Consider the following 16,879-nt stretch of genomic DNA (forward strand, 5'->3'; position numbering starts at 1 on the left):
GTAAAAGTTTAATTTGTACTCTCAATTGCACATGCATGTACATACATGTAAAAGTTTAATTTGGCTCATTCATTCCCACGCTCGCCCAGCCTTTTGGGTAGCAAGCAAGAAACAGGGAGACACTGGTAGCAGATTCTGGGGAACCCATTCTCTCAAGGCAGCGTGGAATCCCCCTCCCCATTACAAAGAGGGGGTGTAGTGTAAAGTCTGTGGTCCAGCCCCCTCCCTGTCCTCAGGGAAGGCTGAGGAACTTACAGGAGGGCCCACCCTGTCGCCGCTTTAAAGCTGGGAAGGAACAAGGCCAGAGAGGAAGCAAGTCACCCTTCAGGAAGTCAGGGCCAGCGCCAAAGGGCAGAACTCAGAGGTCTGGGCTCCCAGCTTATTGTTCCCTCTGCTTGGAGCACCCCAGAAAGGAGAAGGGGAGAGCAGCAGGGTCCCAGCCCATCCCCTCTCCCACACCCTCATGGGGCCCACCATGGGGGCGGGCCCTTCTCCAGCCAGTGGCCCAGGCACACCCTCTGGGGCGGGTGGGGGGTGGTTACCTGTCTCCCCACTTCACTGTTGTGTAGACGCATCAGTTTATTGGCTTGGGATCCCGTTTTTTTCACCTTCATAGGAGCATCGGAAAACTTGGCCCCCATGAGGAGCCCGTAGCTGAGGTTGTCCGCACATCCTCCCCAGCGGTTCCCGGGCCCGGGTGGCTCACCTGGGACAGGGCCGCAGGAGCAGCCGGGCAGGTCGCCAGAGGTGCAGGCCCGGGCGATGGTGTGGCTGATGGTGGCGGCCGACAGGGCATACACGAAGGCTGACTCCCGGGTACCTGTGAGAGAGGTGAGGGTTAGAGGGGCTGGAGGTCAGCAGGAGGCCAGACCTTGGCCTGAGGTCATCTTACTCCACCCGTACAGTGGGCAGCACAGAGGGACCCAGCTGTCCCCAGAGCAGTGCAGAAGGACTTGCAAGGGCTACCGGTCTGCTAGTCACAGGGTGCTTTACATAAGCAAGAACCTCAGCCCCCTGAGCCCTGGTGGGAATTCAGGACTAAGCCGATTTAGAAACCCAGTCTTTGTGAGAGAATCTCACTGCTAAGATGAGACCATCCCGGTCATGTGTCCTTAGAACAGGAGGGAACTGGGGGTACACAGACACGGATGGGGGGCACCATATGACATGTGAGCTGGTTGTCACAGCTGTAGGTCGAGGTACTGCAGAATACCCACAGCCACCTGGAGCTTCCCGGGACCCAGGGAGACAGCATAGCCCTTCAGAGAACTCATTCACAGACTTGGGGCTTCTGGAACAATGTAACAGTATGTAGCCCAGGCTGCCTTGGGGCTATCTTATTGCCACAGTCTCTCAAGTGCAGGATTACAGTCTGGGCCCTACTCACAGCTAGGAGACAGGACATTTCCATTGTTTGAAGGCAGCCAGTATGCAGGACAAGGACACTGTGACAGAGCCCCAGGAATGAGCATAGAGCTACCGGGGTCCCACTCCATGCCAGGCCATCCTGGCCCCACATCTGAATCCTAGCCCTGTCTCATAACTAGCAGTTACCACCCCTACAGAACCTCAGTTGCTAACTGTAGAGCCCACCTGACAAGCCTTCCCTGGTGTTCCGACATCTTGGGTGTGGGGGGGGGGGGACTGACTGCCATCTGCCATCTGAGACCCCGTGATGCCTGGACCCCGTGGTTGTGTGGGGTATACACTCAGCCTGTGTGCACTCAGGTTCCCTCCCGGAAGCCTGCTTCAAAGCTATTTGCTGCTGCCTGGACTACTTCGTACATCACAGCAGTTCCCGCCAATCAGGTTTGCCTAGGTCCACCTGCCTGCCCAGGGGCGGGCTTTCCACCAGTCTCCTTATATTGACTTGGCTTTCAGTACAGCAGGGAGCCACCTTGGTGCGGTCTACGGCAATATTCTTCCTTCATCCGTGCATTACAGCACACATGTGTCCCGAAGCGTTATTCGGGCCAATGTATGTGCTGATATATTCACTCATTAATATTTATCCATTCCCCAGTTCGTGCCTGAAACCCATATCTACGAATGACTCATCCGCTCAAGCGTCCGCCCAGCCGTGGCTTATCCATCTGTGTAACCATCCATCTTGTCGTTCATCCGTCCACCCATGAATCCACGCACCTATCCAAACACACAGAGCTTCCGCCGGGATCCTCCCGCCACAGCAGCGCGGCACCCCACAGCCCATACCTCTCTCCAGGTCAAGCAGGTAGTTGGGGGCGAGCTCGATGGAGGAGCAGTTCCAGCGCATGTCGGCGAAGGCCCTGCGGCAGGCCTTCATGGCCTCCCGCGCCGCGTGCACGATGGTGCGCATGAGCTCCAGGTTGCTGCGGCAGAGCTGCACCTGCGCAGACACCAGGCCCTCCAGCTGCTTGCAGTGTTGCGTCTGGTTGAGCGCGAGGGCTGCTGGCGTCTTGGACAGTGCTCTGCATACCCCGAAAACCACCAAATGGAAGAACGACAGGGTGTGAGGGGCGTTTGGTCCGCAGGTCAGTCCTCCCCGTGAACAGACTCAGAATCATTTTTGCCAAGAGTAACGTGGCAGAGCAACGGTTTGCCTGCCCTGGCCCAACCACCTGCCGTTTGGACATGACACTATCTCTCTCTGGGCCTTAAACCTAATCCTAACACAGAATCACATCCTTTATCCTGCCTGAATGGTATAATTGTTTTAGGAATAGACGCATCTGCAGTCTGCAAAACACTTCCAGCCACTGCCTCAGACCTCCTGGCCATGAGTTACTAAGCTCCTTCCATTCACTCAGCACCGGTAGCTGTGTGCCAGAACCACGGCTGGAGTCTCGTAATAATTACACGTGCTATTAGTTAGACCCTTACGCTATTGCACACTGTGTGTTAAGAGCTTTACACCATTACAGTGTGTGATTCTACCACCATTGATCACCGTTGTAAAGTCCTCACCCGTGCAAAGGATTGCCCTTCAACAACTCAAGGACACTGACGTTTATGGCGATCCAGAATTTAGAAAATTCAATACCTAGTCCAGACAGTCAAGGATCGCTGGTCCCCTCTGGTCTTCGGGAACATTTAGTCTAAGGGCCCATCAGCAATGACGCAGAAAGGCCCCAGATGCCCCAGCTCCTGGACGGCCTAGGGAAAGGCATAAGCTTGAGAGGCCCTACTGTGTGACTTGGGCAAATCACCTAAGCTCTCTGGGCCTCACGGCCCTCAGCTGCAGTAACGATCATTTCTACTTCAAAAGAAAACAGGGAGGCTTAAATAAGATAATGTGCTCATGTCAGGCATAGCGACACATGCCTGTGATCCTAGACTTAAAACCTCAGCTCATTGCCAAGGGAATCTTAGCTCCAAAGGAGTGAAGAGACTGGATTTCCTCCATGTTGGCAGATGAGAGTGTACTGCTCTTCCTTTTTGAACAGCCACAAAATCCTGGCGAAGGCCAAATGAGGTAATTTTTGATAAGTTGGTTTCTTTCTGCCTGTCTGCCACCCCACCATAAAACTCCCCCACCCCCACCCCATACAGACACAGAATATAGACACAGGAAGTAGACCCCTGAGGGCAGAAGGCCTGGCCTGGCATTTGTGGTTAGGATGCCTTACCTAGCCTAAGATCAGAGGTGAGTGTCCTAAGCCATGTCCTTCCCTTTGACCCTGACCCACACCAGTCCAAACCATCGAGAGGGAATAATGGCTTCCTGGCCTAAGCAGATCCATTTGGCCCAGGTGGTATCACCTGTGAAGCCTGCCTGTGTGGGCTCAGACTGTAGAGGCAAATGGTCCCTGTGTGGATCTGCCTCCCCTCAGCACACCGTAGCAGCTCTCCACAGCCCAGGAGTCCAGCTTTCCCAACCTGGCCAGCAAGGCTTGCCTGCTTCCTAACAAGCTGTCAGGGCCTGGGTGGGTATGACCCACAACTCCATTCTCCCTGCTCGCTTGCTGGGTCTTCTGTGTTTTCTACGGTTGAAATGGAAGGTTTCCACGGGCCAGGGGCACACAGCCCATGCAAGCAACATGACTGTCTTCTTGGCTTTACCCTAGGCTCACCTAAAAGTAGGGTGCCGGCCAAGAAATGGGGTGCTGATGGAGCCCTTCCTGCTGAGCAGTGCAGGCAGCTCCTCAGGACTGAAGCTACTCTCAGGCCCAGTGCCCAGTGCTCCCCAGTACCTGGGGCTAACTAGTGGGGGAATCTGGGGGACTCTGCTTCCCTAGCTCCCCCTTCCCTCTGAAGTCCCCAGACATTTGCTTACCCCATGCTAGGCTAACAGTATTTTATCTGTGAAGTACCTCCCAGAGGGCTAACTCAGCAGGATACTTTGAAACTCTTTCCAGGGGCCAGGTAGAGTGTAGCCAGACCACTGTTGGGGACAGAGGGACATGGGCATCCATGGGACCCCCAGGAGCAGCTGGCACAGTGATACACCTACTGCTCCACCCCCAAGCATTGCGAGGTCTTCCCAGGAATCCACTGATTAGCGGTAATGACCTGGGTAAGTGAGCCCCCTTGGGGAGGCAATCAGGACTAAGGCAGAGGCGGGGGAGCCACCGTAGACAGCTCGCAGGCAGGTCTGGTTCAGAGTAACCCTAATTGGAAACATTTCAGTTTATCTGCAGTGGGGAGGGGGGGGAGAGGATGCAGGAGGGGACAAGAGGGAACTGAGAGTTCACTGGGGAGTCTATGCCATGGGTTGGGAGGGACTTCTGTCATTCAGGAGTTGGGGTTCTCCGGCTTCAAGTTCTGGCTAGGTTACTTATTAACCATGTGACCCAGGCGAGTCACTGCCAGTGCCCAGCCTCAGTTGCCCAGTTTATAATATTCAGTGCTCATAGTTCTGTGGGTGAGGGCGTTTTCCAGGGATACAGCTGGGAAGCTCCTTGCGAGCCACAGTCTAAGGCCTGACATCAAAAACTTCACTCAGAAAATGAGGAGACCCTGGTCAAGGATACGACCTGCCTCAGGGTCCTAGTTAGCCAGAGAAAGTAGTCCTTTGGTTATATTTCTGTGGACCCTGCTGACCCCAGGAAGGTGGGAGAGCCTATTCCCTAAACCTATTTAACCCACATGCTACCAGGCTTTGGGCTGTCCTGGACCACATCCCAGACTGTTAACCATGAAGCAGGAAAAATATCTAGCCAACTAAGCAAGGTCAGCCCTTCTCGGTGCTTCTATCTGGCTCCCGGGGATGGCCTTGAGAAGCTTTTCCCTTGGTGACTTGTTGGAACTCCTATGTGATGTGCTAGGTCTAAGAACCAGAGTTTTTTAGGATTCCTGGTTAGGTTGAGGTTGAAGTTACCAGGGAATACAAGGCCTGGCTTCCTCCTAGAAATTTAGGAGCTTAGTGGCTTGATGAACAAGGCCAGCTCCTTTCCTGTGTTTCACAGATGGGTCAGGGGCATTGGATGAAGAGCAGGAAGCCTATAAACTAGAGATCCAATCCTGCCTTGCAGAGGCCCCTGCTCCACCCTGTATTCACTGGACCGTCCTCCCTTAAGGAGGGCCCTGACTGGTTGCTGTGCTCAGATACTTGCTAACCAGAGTGGAAAGGAGCTTCCAAGGACTGCAAACCCATAGGTGAGAGAGCTGAACTTGTCCACTTCAGTGTGCAACAACAGAGGCAGAGCCCAGCTAGAAGCTAGACCTCACAGACTCCAAGCCAGGACTCCAACAGCCCAGGTCAGAGCTGAGGAGCCGAGGCACAGAGAGGCTGAAGTCTTGCCCAAGGTCTGCCTGACAGAAGGGATTCCAAGGTTGGCACTCTCTACCCCACTTCATAGCAGCTGCGTGCCTTCTAGAGCCTCTTCAGGCTCTTCCTAGAGAGGACCCGCCCTTGCTGAGTAGCAGGTTCAGTGCAGTCAGCTGCTCTGAGGACAGCCTCCAAGGGCCCCCAGCTGGCCCCTGGGTCTTTCCTCCCCCTCCTCCTCGAGAGGGGGCGAAAGGCTCACACCTGCTCCCCCCCCCACACACACACACACTGAACTCACCATGATTTGCCCCACCTCTGGCTTTGGGTAGTGCCCTCCCTCAAGGCTCTCAGCGTGTCTCTAGGCAGTCAGGTTCTGACCCTGCTCCCCTTTCCCCCATACCACCTGTTTATGCCGTCTATCCCAGAAGCCCACCAGGTGGGCACCTCAGGTCACCGAGCCACATCTGGTTTCAGTTCCTGGTCAAATGTCCCTTTCATCTCCAAGTCACTTTCCAAGCCCAAGCACATGGTCCCCAGGACAGCTGGCCCCTGGAGTCCCCACCCCCACTGCACAACGGCCCTGAGACTTCCTTCTACCAACAGCCCAACTCAAAGCCCTGCTCCGCTTCTCATCTGCTATGAAACTGTTTAACAGTCAGAAGAAAATGACAGTGTTAAGGATCTTAGAAAATGTTGACTACAGTAAGAGACAAAAGCATTAGACTCTTTGGAATCCTGATTTTAGGAGGCATTTACATTTCTTCAAGCTAAATTTTATCAAAAATTCAAGCTAAAAAGCATAAATTTTATAACAGAAGCTTGCCTTTGCCTTTAATAATGTTTTTAGAGAGAAGCATGCAATTAAATTACGGGCATTGTAAAATAATGATGGAAATAAAGTACATATTCATAAAAAAAAAAAAAGAAGAACCTGCAAGGGCCGGGGCGATGGTGGCTCACGCCTTTAATTCCAGCACTCGGGAGGCAGAGGCAGGCGGATCTCTTTGAATCTGAGGCCAGGCTAGTCTACAAGAGCTAGTTCCAGGACAGGCTCCAAAGCTACAGAGAAACCCTGTCTCGAAAAACCAAACAAACAAAAAGAACCTCGAAGGTCTTCCTCTCCTCCTGCTCAGGGAAACTGAACACACACAGCACAGGTTGGGAGATGGAAACCAATTGTGGGTTTGTGGAAAACAGCATGCAGCACACAGCAAGACTGCATCTGTGTGAACAATTGTTGATGCCTACTATTTCCCTGAGGGGGAGAATCCTGGGTCTCACAGGCCCTTGTTGATTGATATATATATATAATTTTAAGACAGAGTCTCCATTGCTCAGGCTGGCTTTGAACTCATCTGTAGCCCAGGTAGGTGTTGAATCTGTGATCCTCCTGCCTCAGCTTCTTCAGTAGCCGAGACTACTGGTCTGTGCCACCCAGCCTTAAGCTTCTCTTCTCCTCCCAAGACCTTCCTTCCCTATCTTCCAGCTCCAGCAATTATCAACTATTATCAAAGTTTAGCCTCCTGAGCCCTCTAACTGGGTTCTGATCTCACCATCGCGGAGAACCAGCACGTGACCCTTGTGGCCGTTACTTAGCCTCTCCGGCCCTTCACTTCCTTATTGAGAGCCAACTCCTCTTAAGGAGTGCTAACAAATCCTACAGAGGCCCACAGCTCTCAGAGAAGTGACAGGACCATTGCCTGCAAGGCACTGCATCCCCCACCCTACCCCAGCAAGAAGGGTTAGGGGACGCTCCTGCCTCTGTCCATGCTCTCCTCCTGGGACACCTGCTTCAGCTTCCATCACTGCCCATCTAGTCCTCCCTGGGGGCATGTCTTGAAGGCAGACACTGAGCTGTCCTATTGTGTCAGGGCTTAGATTATGGGATGGAGCTAAGCTGCGTGTGCTCCCAGTCAACCACCCATCCCACCCAGCGCGCGCCAGCTTGGGACTGAATGTGTCACATGCATCCTAGAACCTCAGTATTCTCTTTGTAGGACAGGGAAAGAGGGACAAGAGCAGTGGCCCCAGGACACTGCTTTATGAGCAAAATGAGTCACCCAGGTCTGGTTCTCAGCCACGAAGTAAGACCCTTGCACCTTTCAGCAAATGCCTTTCTATTCTCCCCCACCTCCTGGTCTGAAAAACAGTGGTGGCGCTCTTGCTGACTTGTGTCCTGCCTGGGGCAAGAATGAGCAAGGGTGCCCAAGAGCAGCAGGAGCAGGTGGGAGGAGACCCACAGGCCAGACCACCTCTCCTGAAAACCAGAAGACACAAGAATGGGATTCCTCTTGAATTATTTAATCAATAACTCAGCACGAGAAAGGGTTGGACCGGTGACCTCAAGACTGTTTTTCCAAAGGTCCAGTGTCCTCTCTTTCAGCTAATCCATGGACTCTCTTCAGGAGCCACAATCCACCCCTGGTTTCTTCTGCAGACTCCCTACACATGACCCAAGCAAGGGGAGCCTTAACACATCCATCCGTTCTAGACTCTCCCCACCTGGCGCTGTCCTCTGGGAGTCTCCTCCACACCACCCACGTGCAGAACTCCCCACTTCTGCTCCTGAAAGTGGCAAGCCGTGGGAAATCTCTGTAACCCACATGGGTAACCCAAGCAGGCAGCCCCTCTTCTGAACTCCCAAGCCCCCACTCCTAAAGCTCTTGGAAAGTTATTTACAGTCGGGGTTTATCTCTCCCAGCCCAGGGGCAGCTCCTTCGGGAAGGGACTGCTTTTCCCTCAACCCCACCGCTGCCTCTAGCAGGCACCACAGGAGAAGCAGCCGCTTCACAGGGAAACCAAGGGGGAAATTGCCTCCAGAGACCATTAATCCCGACAGGACACCCTGCGCGTGTGCTCACAGCCTCCTGCGGTTCAGGAGCTCCCCAGGGAGCCTCCTATCTGACACCAGAGAGCCAGTACTAACTATCCTGGCGGCCGTGTACACCGAGGCCCCAGGAGGTAGAGCTGGAATGACACTTCCCCCCCAAGGTCACCCAGGTGGAGGGGTCAAAAGTGTCTTTGCAGACTTTTCAGGGGGCTGACGATCCTGGGCTGCCCCTTGTGTTCTGCACTGTGCACCCCCTCTGGATTGTGCCCCTTGGAGAGAATCTTTCCGAAATCCCTTTCTGGCCTTTGCGCAAGCCTGGCATGGATGAGAAAATCCCCTCATTCACTTCGCAAGCCCAGAGAGAGTAAGAACAGTATTCCACAAAGGAGGTGGCCGAAGCTTAAGAATAAATGGTCCCCGACATCCAAGCCAACTTGGCCTCGCAGATTTTGATGCGCTCACCCAGCCTCTCCAGCCACTCTCACCCTGGCCCATTGGAGTGAAGGCAGGGTCCTACTTACAGCCACTTGATGCCATAGCACACGCCAGTGTGGAGCGCCAGGGCGAAGAGCAGAGCCTCGCAGACCTGCGGCCGCGCCTTCATCGTCGCGCGCGCCCGGCGCTCTCGGGGGTCGCACCCTGCGGGAGCCGCTGCAAAGACCGCGGTCTGCAGGCCACCACTGCCGGTCCTGCGCGCACGCCGCCTGCAGTAGGGAAGAGCGGGGCGGCGGGTTAAGGCGGTGCGCTGGCGGGGAGGCGTTTTATTCAAATTACAAAGGAGGGGTCGGGCCGGGGAGGCCGAGCGAAGCAGGCGTCCGCTCCCGCCCCGCGCCGCCCGAGACCCGCCGGCGTCAGGCTCGGATTAGGTGAGAACGGAGCGCGGCCGAGGGCGTGTCTCCCAGGCCGGATCCAGGGCTATACCTCCCAGGAAGGTATAGCCCTGGTGCCGCAGAACGGAGGTGCTGGGGGAGACCCAGAAGAGAACCTGGAGAGGACCACGAGCCGCAGGCGACACCCACCCAAGACGCACACAGACAAACTAACGGAAGAGACCCCGCAAAAAGAGGAACGAGGATGCAGGGCCAAGGCAGCTGATTCGGGAAGGGATTTAGGTTATTAGAATCCACAATATCGATTATTAGTTATTGCAGCTTTAGTGGTTCTATGTTTCATCCCGAGTTTCCCTTTTGCAGAGAAGTCTCCTAGTGTGATCGCCTTTGCTCCTCCCAGTCCTGGGATCAGTATTATCACCCCCTCCATCTCAATCGAGGAAACCGGAGTCCAGAGATGGGAAAACGACTCGGTTGGTGCTGGACTGTTCAGCTCTCGTCTACCTGTGCCTCGCAGGTCAGGTTAGGGAGAAAACAGAAGATTTGTCTTCTCTTGGCACCTACTTTTCAGTATGGGAAAGGGAAATTGGAAAAATGGAACGGTGGTGGATGCCCTTTACACACTGAAGAGGCTGAAGCGCCCCTTCGGACATCCCACTTTGGGCGGACTAGGTAGTAGCTCCAGAGCTCCTTAGCGGAGCAGGGAAGCTCCAGGCCAGCAAGAGGTTGCTTGGGACCGCCAGGCGGCGAGCTAGAACCGCGGAGGAGCCGCTACCCCGCCCGCTTGCAGACTGCGAAGCTGCTTTCTGAGGCTTGCCCTCCTCATCGTTCTCACCCCATTAACTCCCTTCCCGGCTTCTCCCAAATTTACCAACACCTGGCGTTCGCCCCGAATATGCACAGCCCCTCTCCCCTTCCAAGGAGCAAAGACAAAGGGATTCCTCCCTAAAGGGTCCACGGAGTCTGAAGAAGGAGGTGCCAGACTTGGGGGAGGTGCTGGCGGGGAGGTCGCTGGAACAGGGAAGAGCGGTTCTCATCTGGCTCTCTGAGCTTGGGCAAACCCTCAACCACCCCAGCCTTAGTTTTTCCTTTTATAAGAACAAAGAACGGGATTTCAGCTTCCTGATCTTCGTCTATCCTCTCTCTGCCTGTGTCCACTATAACGCATACCTGTGTAGCCTGTGCACATGTATGTGTTTTGTACATGTGTGAACGCGCGCGCGCGCGCGCGCGCACACACACACACACACACACACACTGGGATTTGAGACGTCATAGTTTTCTGGGGCCTTCTGGCAGAATCAAGAGGAATCCAAGTAGAAAACCTTGAAATACTTTCCCTCTCCCGTCCTCCACAGAGTCCCCCAGGTCCGAAGTGCTTAGCAGTCTAGGCTGGGATCTCAGGGGAATTTTTGCTACAGTCCGACTCCTCCTCCCATCTCTTCGGTATCCAAATCTTTCCCTCACTATTGGAAGTTTACACACTTCCCCAAACCAGAAAAGTATCTGCAGGATCGCGGCGGAGCAGGCGGCGGGGGGGGGGGGGGGTGTCAAAACCCCAGCCGTTGTCTCTTTGTTCCCTCCGTAAATGTGGGATCGCAGAAGGCCCCCAGAATTCCTGAGTGGGAAGCGAAGGGCAAGGGCTGGTCTCAGAAGGAAGCTCAAGGACTTACAGAGGGGAATCAGTGTCCAGCTCAACTCCCCTAGTGAGGGGAGGGGTGACCCTGATCGCACAGCAGACAGGTACCCAGGCCTCCAGCTACTCCCTGCTCTTCCCAGCAGCTCCAGCGGCCCTAGACTTCCTCCGCCACTACAGCGCTTTGCTGAGGAAGCACTTTTGGGCCTGGGCCTCTGGGTCCTGACATTATTCTTGTCCTGCCCAAGAAGGTCCAGGCCAGCAATGAGAGCCGCTGGGTCACCCTCTCAGCTTGCGCCCTGAGGGTCAAAGCGCTTTCGACTTGGGGAGTCCCCGGCCCGCCAGGGGGCGCTAGCCTGGGTTCGAAGAAAGATCTGCCCCGGCCTCACACAGTGGGACTTCGGGCAAGTCCCCTCCTTTTCCTGGGTTCTAATGTTCCCGTCTTGGATGAAGTGCAGAGTGACTTCCCTCTTGGCCCTGGTTATCTCATAAGACTTGTTTTGGTTAGCCCTGAAACAGACTACGCAACCTCTTGCTTCAGCCTGGGCTCCTAGCCTGCGTTGGGGACAGTCTCGTAAAGGGCCCGCGGAAAACAGCGGTGCTTGTAGATAAAGAGAGAGTAATCCTTTCTTTTTCTTCTTGGACAAAAAGTCCAAGCTACTTAGCTTGCAGCAGTCAGAGGAACGAGCCTCCCGGGGTTGTGCAAACGCTGGACCCCAAAGGCACTTTAGCCCTGGCCGCCAACAGGTGGTCCTAAGGCTTGGAGCGGTTGAAAGCTCTAGAAATTCCACTTTAGGTAGCCTCCCCGCTTGACCTAACCGGCGAGGATTTGCCAAACCTTTCCCAACCCCAATGTGCCATACTGGCCCAGGATTTGGTGCTGTGCGCCGGGACAATCTCCGCACCAGTATAACGCTCAAACGGGCCGCTCCGGAAGCCTGGCCGCGAAGCTCTAAAAACGGAAAGGGTTAGACAGGGACTCCGAGCCACAGCTTCAAGGTTACCTGCGTGGCTGCGTGAGACCCGGCTTTAATCTCAGCCGAGATTCTGTCAGGATCCTCTATGTTGCGCCAGGTTACCGCGGAGACGCGGTGTTTGGAAAGTAGAAAAGGGAGAGCGTGGAACTCTTGCCACTCGCTGGAGCCGGATCCTGCGTTCCCAAAGACCGTGAGGGACATGGAGGCACCTCAGTGCCACGGGTGGAAGATATGGGGCTGGTGGAACTCAGCCAGATGTTCGGAGCGGGAGCGGCTCCAGATGTGACGCGGAGCTGGGGCAGGACTCTCCTCACTACCCCCAACCTGGAGCTTAGGTCGGTAAACAAATTCACCCCACCCCTTCCCAGTTGCCTCTAGGTGCCCTTCTTACCACCCGGAGAGCCCCACCTCCGGCACTGGTGGGAGCTGTGGACTTCTCGGTCTTTTGTCCCCCCCCCCCCCCCCTCACACACACTCTCTGTCGCAGTATCCAAATCCCCCACCCCCGGGATGGCTCGGGCGTGACCTCATCAACCCGCAGACTGCGAGGGAGGGGACCGAGTCCTGGGATGGGGGACAAATCGAAAGAGCTAGGGGAAAACTGAAGGAACCGTGCAACCAACCCATCCGGTGACCCTCCTAGTCCCCTGGTCCCCGAGTCATTCCATCAGCTGTGCTCCGCCAAGCGGAGTTACTCGGAACGCTGCGAGAGAGGTGAGGAAAAGAGCAACGAAGGCCACTTTGGTTTGCTTCCCCAGGAGTAGGTGCCCAATAGGAAGGTCTCTTGCGTTCAGTCGACCCTCTCCCTACCTAGCGGGTCCCACTCCACGGCCACTGCTCACCTTCGGGGTACTCTCGTGGCGCTCCTGGCCGCCCTTGGGAACTGGGAATGCGGCCTCGGCCTGCGGGAGCGGCGAGCACAGTCTCTGCCAGACGCCGCACAGCAGGGCGCAAGGGATCCTGGCACTCGGGCGCTGAAGCCGGCTGCTCTCGGCTACGCTCGTCTCTCCGGCCTGCGCTCACGGATCTAAGGAACTCTCCCCTCTGCTTGCACGATCTGCGGCGCCCGCCAGCCCAAGCGCTTTATAAGGCGCGGACGGCCGCTTTGATCCGCCCACGTCAGCGCTCTGAATCCCCACCCGGTGGCTCGCGCGGGGCGGGGGCGGGGTCCATATGACGCCTCGGACCCGCGGCGCCCGCCCGGCGCTCCGGGACACTTCGCACCCTATTGCAGTATGGAAGGGAACTTGCTCTCCACAGGCAGCGTTGAAAGCGTGCCTGCTGTGTGCCAGCGGTGCGCCGGGGCGCTCGGGAGGCCCACCTCGAAAGCTTGAAATAACCAGCTAAGATCCTAAACCAGCCAGAGGGTCTATCTTGGGTCACAGTGCGGAGCCCGGTGTCTCAAAGCGCTCTTACTTGCAGCTGGAGTTGCGGGTCCTGAGTCCTGTGCTTCTGTCGTAGCCCTGATCCTGGAAGGTTCGTGGGGCCAACTTTCTAGGCAGCTCAGAGGGGCGCTCGCTATGTGAGGCACATTGTAAACAGACTCCAAGTCGACTTAGACTGCAGCTTGATTGCAGGGGAGTCTTGTGGGCAACTCCACCCAGCGGTCCAGTCCGTAGGGGCTGGGTCCCAGCGGAGGACCAGGTTTCAGAAACTAAACGGCACTGGAGAGGATTTCTCCTGAGATGTAACCCTGTCTCCCAAGCTGTCTGTTAGACTTTTCCTACTCATTGCAGCTCCAAATGAAGTGTCTTTCACGGGTTTCACCGGGGTAACACACATGCATACCCAAACACACGCCCAAAAGTGTGTATGGGGTGCCCACAATTCATAATGGCCCTGAAACCTCCTAGTCCAATAGCCCTCTTGCACCCTGGGCTGGGGCAAACCATCACAATGGCTACACACATACTCTCAGGAGATACCTGTACATATCCCATGCCCACTTGCTCAGTAGCCCATGGGTGTGGAGTAGTCATATACATGCCATTAGATTGGCACTCAACACAGACTGCCCTTAAACGGTTCATGCACAAACATACAAGTTGTTTAAATGTCCTTGTATTTAACTGTCTTGCCCACAAGACAAAAATAATAGACCCCCCCCAAAAAAAACCCATCTATACTCTCTAGTCAGGATTAACACCCCAGACTGGAAAGCTACGGCTCAAAAAGAAGTTGCTGGAAAGCCTGGAGCTAATGCCAGACCCAGATATCGCCTGCCCAGGGTCAGTATAGCAGGGCCTGTGGTAAGGAGGTGGGAGGGGTAGACTCCCTGGACTCCCCAGGACTGAAGGAGGCCAGGAATCAATTCTAGGACTCCCATGGCCTCGCTGTGGCTCCTCCTAACTGTGCATCTTTACCTGGTGGGTGGAGAACAGGGCACAGCTCAGGTGGGACATTTTGCTCTAGGCGGGATGGAGAAGTGATAAGGCAAAGATGCCAAAGGCTTGAATTGAGAGTCAGAGGATCTGGACCCAGCCTACCACCACCTCCGCTCCCCAGTCTCCAATCGCTAAAATAAGGAGCGTTCTCAAAGAGGCTCCTTTGGCTCTCCTTGGGAGAAGGTTGCTTATCATCTTTAGTGCCTATTAACTTTTTATCTACTCTTTCTATCCCCCTTTTCTGTCTAACTTTCCCCAAGAGCCCTTCTCTGCCAGGCCTGTACTGGACACCCAGGGCTTGGGCTCTAATTCAGTGGGAACAAGACTGTTGCCCTGGCAAGGCAGAGCAGGACAAGGTATCACACTCTTGCTGCTGGGAGCACTCGCTCACCCTGCCCCTCTCAGTCACCAGGGAGATACTAGCTATCTAGTAAGTCAAGATAGCATTTCAGAGGACTTCCTTCGGGCCACGCTTTTCCAGCCCCACCCTGCATGTGTCTTACCCAGGGAGGCACTAACTGTAGTTCTTTCTGCCATGCTGAACCCCCACCACCGCTGGCCCCCTCCACTCACTTCTGCTTCTTTCCCTGAAGGTTAAAGTCTTGGTGGGGATGGTGGGGGCCAGATGGCTGCTTCCAGGAACCCCTAGGTAGGGGCCAGGAGAGCTAGTTACAGTGAACTCAGCACTGGTTTGCTCTGAGATAAGCAGTTTGCTCTCTCTGAGCCTCAGCCGTGGGTGAGAGTTGAGCTAGGTAACCTCCAGAGTCCTCTGGCCAGAGAACCCAAGTCCTAATTCTGATCTATAGCAAAAGAGGGGAGGGAGGGGAGAGCAGAAAGGAAGGGATGGAGAGAGGAAGGAAAGCTTACACTGCAGCTACTCTCTCTCTCCTGATACCCAGGGATTCCTGATCTTAACCCTAGATGAAACTGACAAAAACCCTTGCTATCATTTCCCAGAGGGATGCAGAGGTGTCCTGCTCTGCCTTGCTGACAATCTAGTCTCTGTTGAATTGAGAAAGGCTTGTCTGGGGGCGAAGGAGAATTGGTTTGAACAGAAGGGTCTAGTCTGGCTGCCACCTGCCCTAGGCTTAGCATGCCTGGAACCTAAACCCTAGGCAAAGGGAGGCTACTAAGTAACCATTGTGTTGCCAAAGCCCCGAGGCCTGGCGCTCACACTTTCCTCTGCTTGCCCACTGGGGAACTCTGAGGAAGTGGTTCAGCCACCAAGTTCCTTGCCTTTATCATTTGCACCACAGGAAACACAAACCTCCCCCTAAAGCTTCTGGAGGATAATGGATAGAAAGGGCTTGTGTATGCCTTTACTGCAGTGTGAGCCACTGCACTGCACCTCCCAGGCCTGTCCTCTGTCTCAGGCACAGCCCTGGCTCTCTGCATGTGAGCCCACCAAGCCCCAGGCCTGCAGAGAGGTTGTGCAAGAGACCGGCAAACCTGGTTCTACTCACCGCCTGGGAGGGGCCTGTCCTCCCCCTCCTCCTCCTCCTCCTTCAGGGCCGCAGGGGAGGTGTTGTTATTCTACAGCACCCAGGGAGAGGGTGGGGAGAGGCTGCTTTCCTGGGTGCACATAAGGAAACACCACAGGTCATGTCTGCTGAGGCGTCACTTCTGAAGGGCTGCTTTCAGTTCCCATTGTTGAGTGGCCCTGGTGTTCCTCAGGCCTCTGTAAACTCCAGGAGAGAAACCGAACCTCAGCTAGTGCACCTGCAAGAGACTTGGGCCACTGCAGGAGCAGCCAGTGGCCTGGAGGAAGAGCTGTACCTTCATTCTCTTCCCCGAAGCCACCCAACTTCAGCCTGGCCCTTGCTGTGACAGCCTGAAGCCTTTCCTCTCCTGATTCTGTGTCAGTCCCAGAGAAGGGGCCGGTTGACTGCTTGGGTCATGTTTCCTTTAAGTGACAGCTGGTAAGAGGATGCTGGGAAGGACCAGAAGAGAACCAAGGAGCAGGGAGCCACCAAGCATGCATCTGGGTGCAGTTTCTTCTGTCGTCCAGCATTCCTCCTTGGAATGCGAGCCAGTGTCGCAACCTGGGACCAACCTGAAGATGCAGAGCCAAGGCACAGGCTAGAGGGCTAAGGACTGAGCTGAAGGAAGCCTCTCCTCCCTGACATTGTTTTCTCAGCTATCACATCCACGAGAAGGCTGACTTCCACACCCTGCCACAGGAGAAGTCTGTCCTTCCACCCTTGATCTGGGCTGGCCCATTACTGTTTGTCTAGTGTGACCAAGGCAAGCTGGAGTTCTGTCAGGCCTCAAGTCCTGGAAGGTTCCCTCTCAGCTCCCAGGGACAGGGGTGGGCACTGGGCTACGCGAGATGAACACACTAAGAATGAAAAGATGGGGCTGAAGATAGTGCAGCGGGTAAGAGGATTAAGGATATGAGTTCAAATCCTCAGCATCCGTTGTATAAAGCCGGGTGGGTAGCGTGCGTCTCTAACTCAGCTGTTGGGAACTAAGACAGGAGGATTGCTGAGGTTTGCTGGCTGCCAGCCTAGGTTCAAATGAGAGACCCTGATGC

The 16,879-nt window shown here is 55.1% G+C and overlaps 1 protein-coding gene across 2 annotated transcripts in view; it reads right to left on the reverse strand.

Annotated features, from left to right (window-relative positions):
• The window catches only part of Wnt11 (Wnt family member 11), an 18,457-nt gene extending 5,405 nt beyond the window's left edge, over positions 1 to 13,052 (reverse strand). The window contains exons 1-4 of one of the 2 annotated variants that reach the window (XM_005357529.2): positions 12,805 to 13,052; positions 9,041 to 9,223; positions 2,215 to 2,450; positions 543 to 820 (exon numbers count right to left, since the gene is read on the reverse strand). In XM_005357529.2, coding sequence (XP_005357586.1) covers positions 543 to 820; positions 2,215 to 2,450; positions 9,041 to 9,123 — 597 coding nt within the window. In that variant the 5' untranslated portion in view covers positions 9,124 to 9,223; positions 12,805 to 13,052. Of the gene's footprint in view, positions 1 to 542; positions 821 to 2,214; positions 2,451 to 9,040; positions 9,224 to 12,804 lie in introns of those variants that run through there. The other variant, XM_013350132.2, reaches the window with a different exon arrangement.
• Positions 13,053 to 16,879: the final 3,827 nt, after the last annotated feature.

The sequence above is a fragment of the Microtus ochrogaster genome, chromosome 22 (genome assembly GCF_000317375.1).
Source record: "Microtus ochrogaster isolate Prairie Vole_2 chromosome 22, MicOch1.0, whole genome shotgun sequence".
Taxonomy (NCBI): domain Eukaryota; kingdom Metazoa; phylum Chordata; class Mammalia; order Rodentia; family Cricetidae; genus Microtus; species Microtus ochrogaster.